The sequence below is a fragment of the Pagrus major genome, chromosome 18 (assembly GCF_040436345.1).
Source record: "Pagrus major chromosome 18, Pma_NU_1.0".
Taxonomy (NCBI): Eukaryota; Metazoa; Chordata; class Actinopteri; order Spariformes; family Sparidae; genus Pagrus; species Pagrus major.
The window spans coordinates 11359288-11379816 of NC_133232.1; the positions used below are offsets into that span (position 1 = coordinate 11359288).

A 20529-nucleotide genomic window follows, 5' to 3' on the forward strand; every position below is an offset into this window, starting at 1 on the left:
TGAGAGGTGGGAAAATAATAAACTATTTACAGACACTGGGGAGGAAGTTTGTCTCGCTTTATTGAGAGTCTAAAGAGCTAGATGGAATTTTATATCCTATTAAAATAGAGTGTTATTCACACTCCACACCAGCTGGCGGCAGTAATATTCAGTGTAGCTCTTTGCCGAAAAAGATGATGATGTCTGACGTGTACCAATCATGGTAGGAATGAGAGTTGAATAGAAAATGACTCAAGCCTTGAGGCGTATACAGCAGCCGATCGTGTGTCTACTTTGGTTAAACCAAATGAGGATACAGGAGATATTGTGTACACCTGTGTGCGTCTCATCTTTATCATCACATCAGTACTGAAATACGTGAGTTGTTTCTAACGTTCAATTGTTTAGTTGTTTGCTTACCCGGTAAGGCCAGCTGCCAACACATACCGGGTAGCTTAGTCGTTCAGTAGGTGACGAACTTTACACAGGTGTATTGTAACTGTCACAATTTGCGTCAAAGCTGCTCATGCTGTCGCTGTCACACATGGAAAGGTTAGCAATGTCACGTCAAACTCAGTTCAACTGACTTATTTTGAATCCATACCGACAGCTACTCACTTCGTGGTCATACATATCTGTCGTATTGTATATTAACAGGAGCCAACATTAAAAGAGTAAGGAAAATAAAAATGACAAAAAAGACCTTAATAGATAATGTTAATATTTTCCTAATTTTGTTTGTAATGAACAAGGCAGTTTTAAAACATCGTATTTGTGAATGCAGTTCTGCCTAATGAGCGACACTTGGCTAGTTGATTTCCACATTAAGCAGCAGATTCAGGTCCTCAGTTTGCGAGAACAGTAGGCCTAACACTGATGTATCACTGACAGTGCTCTCCTTGTTTCAGTCACCATGAGACTCGTATCCAGCAGTGCTACCCTGGCGTTCATCTTATTGCTGTACTGCTGTCACTTAATTCTTGGCCAAAAAGTGAGTTCTATTAAATGATTATTATTATTATTATTATTTTAATGTCATAATCAGAGGAGTCATGAATGAAAAGGTACTGATGTATTGATTCCTATGTGTTAGAAAAGTCATCACTGGTGTTGAAGCGGGGAGTAAGTAACAGGCCGTCCTGCGTCCACTTATCAAGCTCACAGAGGACCTAATAATAAAGTCATAAAAAGTTAGAGAAAGTGATAATTGTTCATACTATTGTGAGCCTGACAAAACAGAAGTCTGGCTATGCTGAGGTTAGTTATTGGCAAAACCCTACCTATAGCCATATGCTGGATATTTGTAATGTAACATTGCGTTTGGGGTGAGGACAGAACAGCAGGGGACATTTTTAGTTGCTGGATGGTTTATTATTTGAAGTCAAACTTTAATTGTAAGAATATGTTGGAACAGCAAGTTGAACTTAATTCTTTTTATATGAAGTCTGGTGCATTAAAACAAAAGGGGGATTTTTTTTTAAAGATTTAACTTTTAACTCATATTGTTGATTGCTGATATTGTCATTTGTAATAAAATCAATATTATTACTTTAAAAACAAATACGAAATAGAAGTGTTGACGAGACTAGTGGTCTCAGACTTTTTGACCTTACTGTATATGATGGAATGATGTGTATGGCATAAGGGCCCGCAGGATTTCAAGTTAGGTTTTATGTAGCAATCTAAGACCATTGCCTTAAATGCATTTATGTGTTAAGTCCAAACCTTCAGCAAGTTGTTGGTCACCAAAGACACAATGATTTTCTTTGTGTTTGTGCAGTCTGACTCTGCCTTAACTCTGGTGGAAAATACAGAAGGAGGAGGGAGAGGAGAAGGCGGCAATGATGATGATGAAGAGGAGATGACAGTTGATGAAGATGAAGGCGATTTAGAGGTAGTCCAACCAACTGAGGAGTGGCAAACACTCAAGCCAGGTAATGAACATAAGGGGTTTCTGGTACTTTGTCGTCATCATTGAGAAACATCTGGTTTGGTTTTAGACTTACTGTGTGTGTGTGTGTGTGTGTGTGTGTGTGTGTGTGTGTGTGTGTTGTGCGTTGTGCGCGCAGGCCAGGCAGTGCCCACAGGTGCCCATGTGAGGCTGAATCTGCAGACAGGTCAGAGGGAGGTCAGACTGGGAGAAGAACAGCTAAAATACTGGACACATGGCCACAGGTGAATGCATTATTGAAACGATAGTGATGGAGCTCAAAGCCCCACCGACAGAGCAAAGCAAGTGGTAGGAGCACAACAAGAAATGAATATTAGATCAGCAGTCAAAGTGTGTCTCTGCAGGGACAAAGAAGAGATCCAGACCTTGTTTAGTCCTGATGAACTGAAACAAGCCATGAAGAAGATAAAGGAGGACCTGAACTCTGTGAGCACAGACCAACAGGTAATGGCATATAGATGAAGGCATGAATATAAGATACTAATCTCCCACTTCTTTGTCTTTTGGTTAGGTTAACATTGTGGTCCTCTCTGGTCATACACAGAACATTCAGATTCAAAAGATTCAAAAACTTTATAGTCTATTATAGGTGCTATTTGTAAGAAAAGTAGACTTTTGAGTCTCATTCTCAACTCGTCAAATAATAATACTCTGGGCTTCCCAACTCGTCAAAACTGATGCTTTTGGATGAAGGACGGGTCGGCCGCCATCCCAAAGCATCAGTTTTTGTCGAGTTGGGAATGAGACTCAAAAATATACTTTTCTTACAAATAGCACCTTTAATGCAGGTGATAATGTATAACTTCTGCAGGTCAGTAAATTGAAGTACATTTTAACCTTTCACATTTTCAGCAATTTCTATCACTTTAGCAGAGCAGTACATTTTTTTTTAGAAATGTTTAATGTTTTCATAGTTTGTCGACATAATTCTTGATGATGAAGTTGGTAGGGTTAGTAATTAGCAGTTTAAGTGACTTATTTCCCATTTTAAAAGTTTCATTCTTTATTTGCCTATTGCCTAATAATAATGTCTTTATACCACTCAAGATAATGCTAATCTTTTATATATTTAGACAACAAAACATTAGCAAATAAATTATTATTAGGAACCAAGTGCACATTACTAGGAGGCCCTAGATGAGTTGGCAATGGAATGACCCCTCTATGTAAGTCCCCCCAATACCACGTACCCAAATACACAAGTGTCTCTGTGACCTGTGAACTCACTCCACCTTAATTCTATAGATCAGAGAGTTTTTATGCAACCAACCCCAACATGTCAAACTGAAGAGATGTTTCTATGATGAGCTCATTTTATCAACAGGGATTCCTCCAGGGCTGTGTCCTGTACACCGTTTAATTCTCAATTTATGCAAACAAGACCAGTTACAGTAATAGCTCTCTCACCTTTGTGAAGTATGTGGATAATATGGCTCTGGTAGCTTGCCAGACCATCGTCGTCAACACATAAATCAAGTCAAATCAATTTTTTTTATATAGCCTAAAATCACAATCACATTGCCTTAATGGGCTTTACAATCTGTACAGTGAACGACATCCTCTGTCCTTAGACCCTTGATTCAAGAGAGGAAAAACTTGCCTTGTTGAGAAAAAAAACCCCTTTATAACAGGGGGGGTAAAAAAGAAACCTCAGGAAGAGCCACAGAGGAGGGATTCCTCTCCCAGGATGGACAGACATGCAATAGATGTCACATGTACAGAACAGAACAACAAAATCACTGTTTATAAGTTGCATTGACAGATTATCTGATACAAATTATAATATATGTAAAGTGTGTGGATCCAGGAGAGGACTGAGCAGGCCGAGGCATCACCAAGTGGTGCCCAAGCCACACGACCTCCTCTCCACTGTGGTGACCTGGAAGAGGGCAGACCACACAAGATTATTAGCAGTAAAACAGAGAAAATCAGAGTGAAGAGGCATCAAATTTTACAGAAATACAGATATATGGAAAAACCAGAGGAGAGCAATGATCCAGTGGAGTCCAGGGTATGACAATCCATATGTATCAATATGTGAGGCAGCAGGAGCCAGGAGAGGTAGATGATCCCAGGGGCCCATGGTCCATCAGAAGGGAGCCTGAATGAAAAGAGAGGAGGAGGAGGAGGAGGAAGCTATAGAGAGTAAGAGACTTCTCCGTGACTATGACTGTTTTTGCGTTGTTATTAAAACTGACTGTATTTTGACGTGTCCGCAATATCAACGAAAGCAAGCAGAGAAGAGAGCAGCTACACACCATGCATGAAGATCCTGTGTTACAGCAAGTTAAACCAGCACTACACATCGTCGACATGCCCATTTCTTGCTTTTAATTCACTCCAAACAGATTTTAATTTATTAAAGGATAGCCCCTTGAGATGTAGCATCTCATTTTCAAGGGGGTCCCTAGACAGAGATATACATAGAACACATGCCAACAATACACTACATTACATTATAGACATACATAACAACATACATAACATACATAACATAAGACAAATACAGACATCTTGCTCACCCACTCCCACACACAACCCCTACCCACATAAGTTTAACATACAGATTAGAGATATTTAGATAACAAGGATCAATGATGTGAACATAAAAACATAGTAGAAATAAGGAAAAAGGAGAAGGAAAAAATAAATAAATGAATGAATTAGAAACATGAGCAATTTGTTTTAAGATAGGAGTACAGCGATATCCTGAAACAATGAAAAGAGGTAATAGAACGCAAAAAAAGAGGGAGATCATTCCAATCCGATGGAGCTTTATAATGGAATGACCTTTTACCAACCTCTTTCGAGAATCTGGGAACAAAGAAAAAAGGGAAGTTCGTATGTCTAAGTAAGTATGGCGAATTGTATGGAATCATAAGTTCTTTTAAATATGGAGGACAATGGAAATAAACACATTTGAAAAGAAAATGAAGCCAATGAGATTGCCTTCTTGATTTGGGTTGTAACCAGTTCAATGAATCAAACATAAGACAATGATGTGTTCTAAAAGGACATCTCAAAACAAATCTACATAAGGAATTAAATAATACAGTCAGAGATTTAAGATGAGTGTCTGAAGTATTTTGATAAACAATATCAGCATAATCAACAAGTGGTAGTATTAGTTGTGAGATTAACCTTTTTCTGACATGAAATGTGAAACAGTTGATTGAACGGTAAAGTGAGGCGAGACAACCATATGCTTTTTTAACAGTGTAGTCAATGTGAGGTTTAAAGGTGAGTTCGGGGTCAATCCAAAGTCCAAGATATTTAAATGTGTCAACTTTGTCAACAGGCAATCCATCACAAAAATAAATATGAAAATCAACTGAGTGGGATCGGAGGTGACGTGTACTGAAAATCATACTGCATGACTTCTTTTTGTTCAATACAAGTTTGTTCTTACAGAACCAGTCTTGAACCATATCAAAATCAAACTGTAAAGAGGTCTGGATTTGTGATATATCAGAGTTAGAGGTGTATATAACAGTGTCATCAGCATATAAGTGGGTATGACAGTTTGAACAAATACTAGGTAGATCATTAATAAAAACAGAAAAAAGAAGCGGACCCAATGTGGAGCCTTGCGGAACACCCTTGTCAATAATTAAAAAGTCAGACTGATGACCTTGAAAGACAACACATTGACGACGATTATGGAGATAAGCATTAAACCAGAGAAGAGCATTTTGATCAAGACCAATAGCAAAAAGTTTATCAAGAAGCAGATAGTGGTCAACCAGATCAAAGGCTTTAGACAGATCAATGAAGATTGCACCAGTAAATTGACCCTTATCAAAGGAGGTGAACACATCATTTGTGAATTTCAACAAGGCTGTGGTAGTGGAAAAATTGGGTCTGAATCCTGATTGAAAAGGCGATAGAATATTGAATGAATTTAAGTACTGAGACAGCTGGTTAAAAATAAGCTTTTCAAAAGTTTTTGCGATTGTGCAAATAATAGAAATAGGGCGATAGTTATTTACATCTGAGGGATCACCTCCTTTGAAAAGGGGAGTAACCTTAGCACATTTCCAGATTGAGGGGATTGAACAGGTGGACAGAGACAAATTAAACAGGTCAGCAAGGGGATACATCAGGACATGAGCGGCAAGTTTGATAAATTTAACTTCAAGGCCATCAGGACCAGAACTAGTATTATCTACTCTATTCACACATGTGGCTCACCCAGACATAGGACTAGGGAGCTGGCAGGGTAAAGTCTGGGGCAAATGATGCACACATTTGTGTTCACAAATACAGCTCCTCCTGGTAAACTCTGGATAAAGCCGGAGTTACAGTGCATGTTTGAAAGGGGCTTATGATTGAAATCTTGCAAGACTGTCATATAATTACTTCCAAAAATGTAAAATATATAATATTGGAGGTACAGTTTTTGTACTTCTTGATGCAACAAGAAAAACATATATATTTAATTAACAGTTAAATGTAATAATATTTTAATTAAAGTTCATACTGAATCTAAAAGAAAGTGTGTGTGCATTTTAATTATGACTATAAAAAAAAAAACACATCACACTCAAACTATACTGTGTGTGTTCTCTGTCCTTGCTCTGTGTTTGTAGGACTCTGTGGTTTCTAAATATCGCCCCCTAGAGGAGTTAAAGAGACACATGGCTCAGCTTGAGCTGCTGGTGGAGACGGATGCTCAGGTACATCAGTCTGTAGTCAAAATTAAGGTCTTCCTTAAGGGACCATTTCTGTCCATGTCATATTATATGTGAGCTGAAACACTTGCAATAATCAGTGACTAATTAGAGTCCAGAGATTCCCAGTTTTTTCTTTAAGTTCCATGTTGTCACATTTATTAGATAACTACTGCAGTGAACTGTCCCTTTTTTTTTTTTTTAGAACTCATATTTTATTTTCACCAAAATCTTCCATTCCATACATACAGTACAGTTTTATATTTTTACATTACACTTTACACATTTACAGCTGCTTTGGTATCCAATCCAATATATACTTACACATATAAAAGAGACAAAGTAAATTAATAAAAAAAATAAATTAAAAAAAAGGGTAAAACTAAATAAGACAAAAGTACACCATTCTTATTGCATTAACAGACTCAATACAGGGCTCCATCTCTTTATAAATATGTGTCTTTGTAGCCTTATTGCATATGTCATTTGTTCCATCTCATACAGTTCCCATACTTTTTTAAGCCATATATTATATGTTGGTGGTTCCGGTTTCAGCCATCTTATTGTGATGCACTTAATAGCAGCCCCCAATAGTTTTTGTAAGAGATAGATTTTGGCTCTTCCCTCAAAACCTTCTGGGATTGAACCAAGGAGGACTACCCTCGGGTCATTAGGGATATTTTGGTGAAATACTTCTCTCAGGGCGTCTAACACTTCATTCCAAAAAATACTCAACTTCGGACAAGACCAGAAAATGTGAGTGTGGTTTCCACTTTGTGGCCCACAGTTTCTCCAACATTTGTCTGAGGTGGTCAGGACCCACTTTGCGGTTATATGTGGTGTCCGGAAATATCTCATTATGACTTTCCATCTAAACTCCCTCCAGATATTTGCATTAGTCATCTGATGCGCCTCTCTGCAAATCTCTGTCCAGGTATCTATTGAGATAACTGCATTCATTTCAGCCTCCCATTTCTCCTTTATTTGAAAAGTGTTGTCTGGAGTCATTAACAAAAAAGTCGAATATAACTTAGAGATCACTTTTCCAACCTCATTTCCAGCTTGTAATTTTAAAAAAAATTCTTCAATTGGACTGGGATTTTTCACTTTTTCCCATCCCTTATGTGTTGTAAGAAAATGCCTCAGTTGCAGATATCTAAAAAAGTCAGTCCTTGGAAGAGTAAACTCCTGCCTTAATTGTTCGAATGACTTAAGCTCTCCATTATGAATGAGTTGATACACATAACACAGTCCATATTCAGACCACTTTTTGAAGCCTGCATCCATATGTGCTGGTATAAAACCTTTTAAGTAACTTATACCGCCTGCTGATGAGATTTGCTTTGATAGGTTAAAGGCAGTCTGTATAGCTTTCCAAATTTTTAGGGTTACTCTAGTCCACTCCCCCATTTGGGCATTTTTAAGATTAACATCTAGGAAGGGAAGTGCTTTGAGGGGTTTTGGGCTGAGGTCCTTTTCAATATCAAGCCATTGTGTATATGGCAAATCCTTAATCCAAGAAATTAGGGGTCTCAGTTGTGCGGCCCAGAAGTAGTATCTAAAATTTGGAAGTCCCACACCCCCATTTGGTTTAGCTAACTGCAATGTTTTTAATCTTACTCTTGGTCGTTTTCCTTGCCAAATAAATTTTGAGACCATTTTGTTTAATTTATCAAACGTTAATTTAGGAACTTCTATGGGCAGCATCTGGAATAGATACAACAACCTGGGTAAGACGTTCATCTGTATACTCTCTACACGACCTATTAGGGATAGAGGAAGTGTTGACCATCTCTCTAGATCCTCGCTGATGTGTTTGAGTATTTTTTTATAATTAGCTTCATAGAGTTTTTCTGTAGATGGGGGGATAAGAATACCCAAGTATTTGAAACCATCCCTAGTCCATTTAAACCCACTGTTAAGTTTAACCGATATTGAAATTTGGCCATTAACATCCATAGCTTCAGTCTTATCCATATTAACCTTGTATCCTGAATAGTATCCATATTGGGAAAGAAGATCTTTTAAACACGGTATTGTCGTTGCAGGTTCCGTTAAGAACATCATTGGCGTACAATGATAATTTATGCTCTTCACCATTGATAGAGATGCCTTTAATATTGCAATCATCTCGGATAAGTTGGGCTAGGGGTTCAATACTGATAGCAAATAACAAGGGTGAAAGAGGACATCCTTGTCTACAACCCTGCTCTAATGCAAAGCTTGCCGATATATGACCATTAACTTTGACTGAGGCCAGTGGACGTGAATAGAGTATTTGTATCCATTTTATGAAACCTGAACCAAATCTGAACCGTTTAAGGGTTTGGAGTAGGTACTGCCAAGACACCCGATCAAATGCTTTATAAGCGTCCAGTGATAATAATAACGCCTCCCCTCCTTTGGATTGTGAATAGCTCATTATATTTAATAATCTGCGAATATTGTCACCATAATATCTCCCTGTGATAAAACCTGTTTGGTCTGGATTTATAATTTGTGCAATGATCTTATTCAATCTCTTTGCTAATATGGCTGTTGAAATACGTATATCGCCATTCAATAGAGAGATGGGCCTGTATGACTGGCATTCAGTAGGGTCTTTACCTTCTTTGTGTATTACTACCACAGTTGCTTCTCTCCAAGACGGTGCCAATGTGCCAAATTGTAGAGCATGGTGATATGCTTTTAATAGAAGGGGGGACAATATTTCTTTAAAGCTTTTATAGAATTCATTAACGTAGCCATCGGGTCCTGGACTTTTATTATTTTTCAGGGATGCGATTGTCTCTTTAATCTCCCACTCCTCAATGGGTTCATCCATGTCCTTTGCCATTGTCTCCGATAACTCAGTTAATTTGATATTTTCCAAGAATGATGTTAGGGCGTTACCATCAGAGCAGGTGTCGGTATTTTCGTACAATGATTTATAGAATCCAGCAAAACATTCAGCTATTTCCACTGGTTTTGTAATGGGATTAGGCGAGTTATTACTTTTTAGCTTTTTCACTACGTTTGACGACCGCTGCTTTCTCAGTCTAAATGCTAATAGTCGACTAGCTCGATTACCATGCTCATAATACTTCTGATTGGTAAACCTTAGATTGCCTTCAATTTTCTCAGTGACCAGACTATCATATTCCCTTCGTGCATCTCTAAGATTAGTTAAGAGTGTAGGAGTTGAGCTTTGCTTATGTTGTTGTTCCAATTTTATAATCGTTTGTTCTAGTTCCTGTCTTCTAGCGTCCCTCTTTTTCTTTCTGGCACTTGTGAAAAAGATAATACGACCCCTAAGGTAAGCTTTTGCACAGTCCCATAATATAAGTGGTGATATTTCTGGGGAGGTGTTGGTGTCCAGATAAAACTTAAGTTCTGTTGTAATAAGGTTGATGAACTCTTTATCATTAAGGAGAGATGCATTTAACCTCCATTGTTTAGGTGTTGACTTATGTCCTATGTTCCATGAGAGTTCAATAGGTGAATGGTCAGAAATTGTCATTGGTAAAATCTTCAAGTCAGCTATTCTGTATAGTTCAGCCTTGGGGGTAAAAAAATAATCGATTCTAGAATAGGATGCATGCCTATGCGAATAAAATGTAAAATCTCTACAATTGGGGTATTTGCCTCTCCATGCATCGACAAGTCCCAGTTCTGTAGATTGATATTTTTATGTTTTACTCATTCGAGAGAGCGGAGTAGTGGAGACTGGCTGTTTATCCATGAATTGTGACATAACACAATTGAAATCTCCACCCATTAGCAGGATCCCAGAACTATGCTGTGTTATCACGTTGAAAACTTTTCTAATGAAATCTGGGTTGTTCTCATTTGGAGCGTATACATTCATAAAAGACACATCTATGCCATCAATGGAACCATTTAACAAAATAAATCTCCCTTCTGCATCCTTATGGATTGTGACCAAACTGAAATTAACTTGTTTATGGATCAAGATAGATACACCTTTCTTTCTCCCCGACGGATGAGAAGAGAAGTACACTTTATCAGCCCAAGATTTCTTTAATTTTTCGTGCTCCATGTCAGACAAATGCGTTTCTTGTAGAAATGCTACCTGACACTGAGATTGCTTCAGCTGACGTAGGATCTTTTTCCTTTTAAGAGGGCTGTGAAGTCCTTTAACTTTATAACTTATTATCTTTAGTAACCCCATTCAAAATTTTGTGTGGTTGTAATAGGAGTGAGGGATGGGGCAGGGGAGGGGCGAAAAACTGGGAGGGAGAAAAATAAAAAATAAATGAATAAATAAAAAAATAAAAAAATACATAAAGAATAATTAAATAACCAGCAGCTGTGTGACAAAGCCATAATATCAATACTAGGCATTAGGATATTGGTGAGTCTGTATTCAGGAACGATCTGCCTCTCTTACCGCTTTTCTTAACGTACAAAGATCCCAAGGGGAACACTGGGATCAAAACAAACAGAGCAACGGGGAACTCTCTTGGACTCAAGAACATGAGTGTCGAGTTAGTTCTTTGGGACCTAGTCCCAAGCTGCACAAGACGAACAAGCAGCTATGTAAGCTGTTCTTTATACTAAAGTAAATACCTATTAGGCTACAGTATGAACTAGTAATTGTCTGTGCTTACAGATCCAGATATGGACAGGGGTTGTCAGGTGTGCACTACACAGGCTCCTACAGGACCACAATGTAAGATAAAAGTAAGGTATAACAACGGCACCACAAATTATACAGATCCCAGACTGTTTCCTGTGTGTGAGGGAAAGGCATGTTCAGAGTATCTAAACTTAAGGCCACACAGGTTATAAGATAACATTTTACCTGAGGACACTGTGGGCCTACAAAAACAAATAAAATAAAAGTGTTGAAGAAATCAGGCCGTCTTAATTTGGCGCAAAATAATCAGATTACTGTCAATAAAATGCACTCATTACAACACTTTGATCAGACGTGTGCACCTGCAACGGCAACTCACACACAAGCGTGTGCACATACACACACACTAGTTACATTCTCAATGTGCCGCTACAGTCACTCTACTTTTCCTACATGATAGAGTGATCATAACTGTATATGAATACGAAACGGAGAGTCAGTATTTCAGAAATGGAGTACATCTTACTTTGAACTGTCCCTTTTGATGAGCTTTGGTCACAAATACTTTACCTCCGCAACAGTAAGTCAGTCAAGTCTGAGAACATCCTTACTAAGGGTATCAAACATAAGCTATAAACATTGTTAGTTATTGCCGTATTGGCACAAAGTTAACTGGAAATATCAGCACAGAACTGAAAACAGGTTTGAGAGGATTTAGAATCAGTGACTTCTGTTCATAGTTTGTCCAGCAGAGAGCACTGACAAGTTTAGTTTACTGTAAGAAGTTTTTGTTTTTAACAATATTTCATGACCAAATATGTATGTATCACATATGTAATATATGCTTTTTCTTACATTTTATAAAATTAATGATGAATTGATGAATTAATTAAAGAAAATCATCAGATAAATCAGTAATGTAGAATTTTTTTTAATTCTGCCCAAATCAAACAGTACTGTCATCAACATATTAGTAGTACTAGTATCAGTATTGCTGATGAAGGTTCTCAGTCATCCAGGTCATGGTAAAAGTGCTATATCGTAGGCAACTGGGGTTTTATGAACTGAAGAAGCCTCTTGGATGAGAGATGACACATCTTCAAGAAACTGAAACAAGTCAGGTTGCCTATGATATAGCACTTAGTAGTGTCAGTATTGGATATGCTGGTGTACATATACACAGATCACCACAACATTAAAACCACTGACAGGTGACGTGAATAACATTGATCATCTCATCACAATGCGATGTTCTGCTGGGAAACCTTGGGTGCTGGCATTCATGTGAATGCCACTTGACATGCACCACCCATCCAAACACTGTTGTGGACCAAGTACACCCCCTCATCACAACAACACTAACCAGATGGCAGTGGCCCCCCAGCAGGACAATGTGCCCTGACACACCGCAAACACTGCTCAGGAACAGCTTGAGGAACACAATAAAAGGCCCGAGGTGTTGACCGGGCCTCCAAATTCCCCAGATCCCAATCTGATCGAGCATCTGTAGGACGTGCTGGAGCAGGTCTGATCCGTGGAGGCCCCACCCCCCAACACACAGGACCCAGAGGATCCACTATAAAACGCCCTGGTGCCAGACACCACAGGACACCCTCAGAGGTCTTAAGTCCATGTCTTGACAGGTCAGAGCTGTTTTGGCTGCACAAGGGGAACCTTCACAATATTAGGCAGGTGGTCATAATGTTATGCCTGATCGGTGTATAAGGTATATTCATGCACTTGAGCAAAGAATATAGTTTGTATTAGTGCATCAAATCCAGCATGAAGTGAAACTATGACAAAGCTACCATTCAGCAGAGAGGTAGAGTTTTCACAGCGGTCGCAGCAGTTCGTAGCAGCTGTGTGCAGAGATGTGCATGTTCAAGATGTTCATAAGCTGTTGATTTAAACTTATCACTTCTTCCACCTGCTTCACAGTAAAAGACTTGCATCAAGCTGATAAAGTTTTTTTTTGTTGTGAAGCAGTTATTTTTGTTGTCAACTGTCAGCTGTATTTCAGTTTGTTAATCTAAATGAGGTGTGTTGTGGTGTGAAGATAATGAAGCGCATGCTGGAGCAGCTGAACAGCAGCAAGTTGTCTACAGAGCAGAGGCTTAACGTCCTGCTGGAGCTGGAGTACCTGGTGCATCAGGTAACACGGAACACATCCGTTCATCCACTTTCAAACTTCTCTGAAGATGTAAGCTTATAGATGTGGTTCTAACTTTGTGTGTGTGTGTGTGTGTGTGTGTGTGTGTGTGTGTGTGTCTGTGTCTGTGTGTGTTAGGTGGATAACGCTCAGACCCTGTGTTCGATGGGGGGTCTCCAGTTCATTCTACAGGGTCTGAACAGCTCTGACTTCAGATTACAGGAGAGCTCTGCTTTTGTCCTGGGATCTGCTGTGGCTAGGTACGAACAGCAACATGTTCTTTTAGCTAAGACATATCTGCAAGGTAAATCAACACTTGAAGTGATGGATGTTAGGTTTTCACTTTCACGTTCACTGGTGTTTGCAGTGAATAGATAAACATTTCAGTATTTGGATAGAGAAAGAAGAGTTTTCAAGGTGTGAACAGATAAACATAGAAAACCTTAAAAAATCTAAAAGTAATAGAAAATTCATGATTGTCTCAGCACTGGTCAGACCACCTGACTAATGAATTAGGTTTAAATGGTTAAAGTTGTAAAGCACTTAAAGGAGTTGTTCAGAAACAAACACACTTGCTCACCCATGTTCATCAGGCTGAAGATACTCCACAGGGGGGAGCAGTTAAGTAATGTTCAGACCGGTTTTACGTACACCGATTAGCCACAACATTAAAACCACTGATGGGTGAAATGAATAACATTGATCATCTTACAATCCCCCTGTGGAATGTGTGGCAGGCAGCGGGTGAGGGCCGGGACCTGGATGTCCTGGACTAGCCCTTGGTATGTGGAATGTCAACTCTCTGGCGGGGAAGGAGCTGGTGTGGGAGGTAGAGATGTACCAAATAGATATAGCTGGGCTCACCGCCACGCATAGCACTGGTTCTGGAACTAAACTCCCAGAGAGGGACTCTTTCCTCTTAATCCCCTGGCTGATAGGGGAGTTCTCCCCGAGGAACATGAGGGTCACCTCTGAGGTACTGAAGTCACCAGGGGAAGGGCTCTGTTTGTGCTTATCCACTGAACGGCAGCTCAGAATACTCTGCCTTCTTGGTGTCCTTGGGTAGCGACCTGTAAGGGGTGTCATCTTGGCCCCATATTTCTTCTGTACGACTTCAACCCTCACATGGAGAAACCTTGAGGGGGGTGATTGGGAAGAACGGCCTCCCTGATCTTAACCTCGTTAGTGCTTTGTTATTGGACTTTAATGCTAGTCACGGACTGGTCATAACAATCACCATGTCTGAGCATGAGGTAGTCCATAAGTGTACTTGGTACCAGGCTACCTTAGGCCAAAGAACGATGATCGACTTCGTGGTCAGAGCTGTCAACTGATCACTACCTGGTGATGAGTTAAATCAGGTGGCAGGGTAGGCTGCCGGCCAGACCTGGTAAACCCAAACAAGTTGTGAGGGTAAATTGGGAATGTCTGGCAGAGGACCCGGTCCGTTAGGTCTTCAACTCTGTTGGGTACACTGGTAAGGCAGGTTTGGTTATTAGAAATTCATAATTATTAATAGTAATTATTAAACATAATAGAATAATTCTCAGTGTTAATAAATAATTACTGGGCACCACCCTGGAATCAGGGATAACAAAAAGAGGGATGTTCACTTTAAAATGCGTATACTGCTTTTACTACAACACACATGCACAAATAATCACAGACGACTGCTCTGTACAGTATTATAATGTTTGTTTAACATTAGCCAAATTGATAAATAATCAGTAATACTTAAATTAATTAATAACTAGTAACAGTAACTACAACTAAAAACTGCAGTTAACTCAAGCACCAATTATCAAACATGTGGTGGTGGCAAAACTAAATCTTTGATCAACAAAATGGAGAAGTACAAATCAACTTGTGATGAGCACAAAGAAAGGCAATCTGCAAGTACACCAGTATTCAGAAGTAGCACATATACAGGACACGGTGGTCCACAAAACTCATAATACCTGCAGCCAGTGTTTCCCCTATATACAAATAGCAACAGTGGTGTGCCGCTGCTGAGGAGAGGAGAGTAGAGGAGAAGGAGAGAACACTGAAGTTGTATTTTTTTCTCTCTACTGATGCTTCATTTCTAGATCAAATCTCACATGAGCAAAGCATTAATCATATAAACGAGTAATTTTACACTCATCTGAATATGACAGCTCAAAGATTGTAACAACAATGTAAATGTTACGCTGAAATAAGCAATGCAGAACACGGAGTCAGGATCATTTTTCCCGCAGAATATTGCTGCCTCACATGAGCATCGCACAGTGACATTACAGCAAACGCAGTCATTTGTTAAGAATACGTGAGTAAACACTAATGTTGATATAAAGACCGTAGGTATTGCACATGAACAGTTTTCTTTACCCTGGCTTACTGGGCACCATGATGTGGCAGCTGTCAATCAAGAACAGTTGACGGGTTCAGAGATATTAATGACTATCAGCGGGCTGATGGTGGTTCTCTGCGTTTAGCGAAGGAAGCAACTGAGTCAAAGCGGGTTAAATAAAACTGGGCTCAACAGCAGTCTTCTTCTCTCTGAGAGAAATTCCTCACTTCTGCAGGAATGAGAGGCTGGGTTGTGCAGCATCTCCACTGGATCCAGAACGTGTTTAATCAACACAAAAACAGTCTGTTGCTTGTCTTGCGAAGTTGAAGACTGACCCTTCTGGTCACTGCTGCACAGAGGTGAAGCGAGTCACAGAAGACTTTAGTGACATCATGGCTGACATCATGGCTGTCCCACCGGAACCAAGGTGTGTTCAGGTACAGCTCAGACAATGGGAGATAAGAGTTTTTAATCTGGAACAACCTAATAACCTGGTGTGATTGACCCCTGGGGTTTGGTGGTGAGGATCCAACAACTCCCATCTCTGGAGGATTTCTCACTCAAACCAGGGGAGGTTGGGGATATGGAAATCCAAGGGGGCCATGTTCAAAGCCTCCAGTGTGGAGACGGCTGCTATGAGCTGTGACATCTGCATTCCACAACAACAACAGGATTTCAAAACATGAAACGATAACAACCACAGCTCATGAGATTAAGTGTTTGTGTTTATCTGTGTTGAGTAAATTTATTAAGTTGATTTTAGCCATGATTTCATCTTAGATTTAAAATCAGTGAAGCTACAGCACTCTTTGATGTAACTTTGTACTGAGATCCAAAAATTGGTTGCTCTAACAGAGAGGGCTGATTCGCCAAACTCAGAAGATCTGCACTGTATTGCACGGTCACTTCTGTTTGTCATCCTAGTTGTCCTCCCATTATCTGAGCGTAATGTTATGAACTCATTTATAGATGGAGGACCCAGTTCATCACTTTGCACACTCAACAAGTATCATTAAGACACACAATTTTAGGTTAGGTTAGGAGGTTATAGGTTTGAATGATGTTACAATAGTTGTTACTTGATGGCTTTTTGTCCAGTGTCTCGAATGTGTGCTTGTAAAGTGTTACATTTGTAATTACTTTGAAATTCAGATTGTTGGTCTGCTTTTTTATATAGCTTTTGTACTTCTGATGCTATAGAATGCAGATATTTTATTTTTTTTACACACGCGGCATCAAAAAATGATCAAAGTAATGATACTTTGGAGTGTGTCCCTGTGTGTCACTGTTATCTTTCTAACAGTTGTGCTTCTGTTCTCCAGTAACCCTGTGGTTCAGGTGAAGGTTGTGGAGAGTGGTGCTCTGCAAATGCTCTTAACCATACTGGCCACTACACAACCAGTTAGAGTAAAGAAGAAGGTACTTATACATTTGCCCATTACAGTGTCAGAAGAGTACATACAAGCAAATGCACTTCAGCAGTAATGTTTTCTGTGTCTGTCTCTTGTCAGGTTTTGTTTGCAGTGGCCTCCCTCTTACGTCACTTCCCCTATGCACAGCATTACTTCCTGTCACATGGAGGTCTGCAGGTCCTGTCAGAGCTGTTCAGGGCAGATGGAGGTGGAGTTCTGCGTACACGCATCGTCACCATGTTGTATGATATGATCAGCGAGAAGGTACAACAAACAAACAATATTTTAGGTTAATCTAGGAGCTAAAATCTCATGAATAATAATTTTCATTTTCTGCCATGGACTGTCAGGGTTCTACTGGCCCTACTGGGGATGCAGAATATGACTTCTCAGATGATACTGATGATGCTTGTCTCTCCTGCTCCACCAGGAGCGCATAACTCAGGCAGGTCTGGATCCGATGCTAGATGCCTCCCATGAAGAGCGGGTGCACCAGTCCTCTAAGGTGACCCTACAGGGGGAGCTGCTGGAGAAGGGCTGGTGTAGTCTGGTCCCGCAGCTGCTGGAGTCTACGGAGCATGACTGCAGAGAGAAGGTGGACTATATTGAAGATGAAAAGCAAATCAAATGTTGATAATTAACATATATTTTAAGCAGTTTTAATACCAAGTTGAAGCAGAATTAACCTTCCAAGGTCCCAAATGGTTGAAAATAAGATTGCCTGTCTTTTTTACACTGCTCAAAAAAAATAAGGAAACACTTAATCGTCACAGTATAACACCAAGTCAGTTAAACTTCCTGACTGATTCTTCTCTATTTTTGTGTTCTGCTAGTGTCCTTATCACTACTGGTAGCATTAGGTGGTACCTGCAGCCCAGTCAGGTTGCACAGGTAGTCTAGCTCCTCCAGGATGGCACATCCATAGGTGCAGTCGCAAGAAGGTTTGCTGTGTCTCCCATAACAGTCTCAAGAACATGGAGGAGATACCAGGAGACCGGTCATTACACGAGGAGAGCTGGACAGGGCTGTAGAAGGACATCGACCCAGCAGCAGAAAGGGTCTGGGGACTCCGTGGTGAACGTTTTGCTCCCTGTAACATCATCCAGCATGACCTGTTTGGTGGTGGGTCAGTGACGGTCTGGGAAGGATCGCAAAGACCTCCATGTCATAGCCAACTGTACCTTGACTGCTGTTAGGTACTGGGCTGAAATCCTCAGAGCAATGTCAGACCTTATGCTGGTGCATTGGGCACTGGGTTCCTCCCGGTGCAGGACAATGTCTGGCCTCATGTGGCCAGAGTGTATAGGCAGTTCCTGGATGACGAAGGCATTGCTGGCCCTCTCATTCCCCTGACCTAAATCCAATTAAGCACCCATGGGACATTATGTATCGGTGCATCCGACGCCTTCAAATACCGCCACAGACTGTCCAGGAGCTCACTGATGCCCTGATCCAGGTCTGGGAGGAGATCCCCCAGGACACCATCCACTGACTCATCACGAGCATGCCCAGACATTGTCGGGGGTGCGTACAGGCACGCAGGGGCCATACACACTACTGAGTCACATTAAGAGTTGCTGTGATAAAATTCACGAAAGTTGGATCAGCCTGTGATTTAAATTTTTACTTAGATTTTCAGTGTGATTTTGAATCCAGCCCTCAGTGGGTTGATGATTTTGGATTCCATTTGACCATTGTTATGTCATTTTGCTCTCAACAAATTATACAATGTACATCAGTCAAGATTTTCAACCTGAATAATTTATTCATCAAAATCTCGCGTGATTAAAGTGTTCCCTTAGTTTTTTTGAGCAGTGTATTATAAAGCAGTTCTAGTTACTACATAAATACTGTGAAAGTATTAAAAAACCGATAGAGATGCACACAACCCATATTTAAAAAAAAAAAATTGCCTTCAAATAAGCTGTCAGGATGGCTGTGGGTGCATCGGCAGAGCTGATGTGGAAGCAAGGTGGGCAGTGCCTGCTCAGGCCTATGATAGTTGACCATTCAGAGAATACTGGGCTTTTCCGATAGGGGACCTTAAAGAGACACTACAACGAAGCCTTTAGAAGCTTCCATTTGGTGACGTATGTCTGAATGAAACAAGAAAGGCAGGCGGGACGTAATTTTGGGAAGAATTTATTTTGATGGTATACACTGGTTGGATAGCAGTAGCTATCAGGGAGAGAGAGACGAAGCCCATTGTATGCTCCATAAGCATGTGTAAGCACATGTCATATTTAGCTTTACAGGATGAAAACATGACTGGATTTTGACATCAGAATACAACTTTATTTTTGCACAGTAACATCAGGAATGTGATCTACAATTGTTAAAAAGGCATTTTTTTCATTTCAGCTTGACTGTCTTCCTAAACTAATGAACATATAAAATGAACCTTGTTCTAAGTGTTTGTGTCACTTTTCTTTCAGGCTCTGCAAGCTTTGTTGGCGATGGCCAATGTGTGTTTGGAACAGTACCATTCAGACAGCTTTCTGCTGGGCTCTCTGCTCTCTCTTAGAGACCAGTACGAGGAAATGATCCTGTCAGAAATGATTCCCGGAGAAGAGAACAGCTACTTTGCAGAAATCGTAGAACTTATAGATGCTCTGCAAATCAAAATAAAATGATGAGACAATTGTACAGTGTGGTGTTTTGTATCGCCATATACTGCCAAGAGGAGTACACTGACTTATAGACTGGGGATGAAACAAGTGCACCAACCGCAGAAGAGCAAAGTTCTTAAGACAGGAGTCAGTTGCATGCAAGACATGGATACACTTTTTACACAGCTGTTGGACTGAGCCTGTAGATGCTGGATCCATGGGTTGGTCAGTTTGAGCTTGGGCAACTATGATTTCATTTGTGGCTTTTGAACATTTGTGGAGATTGGTGAAGCTTTTTTTATTTGTATTATTTTATTTGAAGAATAAATACATTATTTTAAAATCATTGTGTTTGTATGTATTTTGGAGCAAATGGGTTTGGGGTTCTTCTGTAGGGTTATCTTGCAATTAAACTAGAAATTATGGTGTTGGAGGCTGACAATGTAGTAGGTGTAATTACACTGTATGTACAGTGCATTCAGAAAGTATTCACACCCCTCCACTTTTTTCACATTTTGTTATGTTGCAGCCTTATGCTAAAAGTGTTAAATTAATTTAATCCATAATGACAAAACGGGAACAGAATTTAAGAAATTTAAATTTATTGAAAAGAAAAACTGAAATATCACATTGACATAAGTATTCAGACCCGTTACTCAGTACCTAGTTGAGGCATTTTTGACAGCGATTACAGCATAGAGTCTTCTTGGGTATGACGCAACAAGCTTTGCACACCTGGATTTGAGGATTTTCTGCCATTCTTCTCTGCAGATCCTCCTCAGCTCGCTTGGGTTCAAGTCAGGGCTCTGGCTGGCCCACTCAAGGACATTCACAGAGTTGGGTCATTGTCC

General features: G+C 40.0%; 1 protein-coding gene across 2 annotated transcripts; it reads left to right on the forward strand.

Annotated features, from left to right (window-relative positions):
• Positions 1-207: 207 nt before the first annotated feature.
• Positions 208-19715, forward strand: sil1 (SIL1 nucleotide exchange factor). 2 transcript variants are annotated; one of them, XM_073486614.1, is made up of 12 exons: positions 208-357; positions 888-970; positions 1760-1913; positions 2049-2154; positions 2275-2374; positions 6520-6606; positions 13236-13331; positions 13467-13588; positions 16980-17076; positions 17169-17333; positions 17500-17664; positions 19505-19715. In XM_073486614.1, the coding sequence occupies exons 2-12, from the start codon at positions 893-895 to the stop codon at positions 19700-19702; spliced, it is 1368 nt and encodes a 455-aa protein (XP_073342715.1). In that variant the 5' UTR covers positions 208-357; positions 888-892; the 3' UTR covers positions 19703-19715. The 2 variants fall into 2 exon arrangements, with proteins under 2 accessions (XP_073342715.1, XP_073342716.1); XM_073486615.1 differs by lacking the exon at positions 6520-6606.
• Positions 19716-20529: the final 814 nt, after the last annotated feature.

Excerpts from the sequence above, each read along its gene's own strand:
- sil1 (XM_073486614.1), top strand. The coding sequence starts at position 893 with ATGAGACTCGTATCCAGCAGTGCTACCCTGGCGTTCATCTTATTGCTG. Across the intron at positions 6,607-13,235 it reads TGGTGGAGACGGATGCTCAG|ATAATGAAGCGCATGCTGGA; the intron begins GTACATCAGTCT and ends TGTGGTGTGAAG. Across the intron at positions 13,332-13,466 it reads TGGAGTACCTGGTGCATCAG|GTGGATAACGCTCAGACCCT; the intron begins GTAACACGGAAC and ends TGTGTGTGTTAG.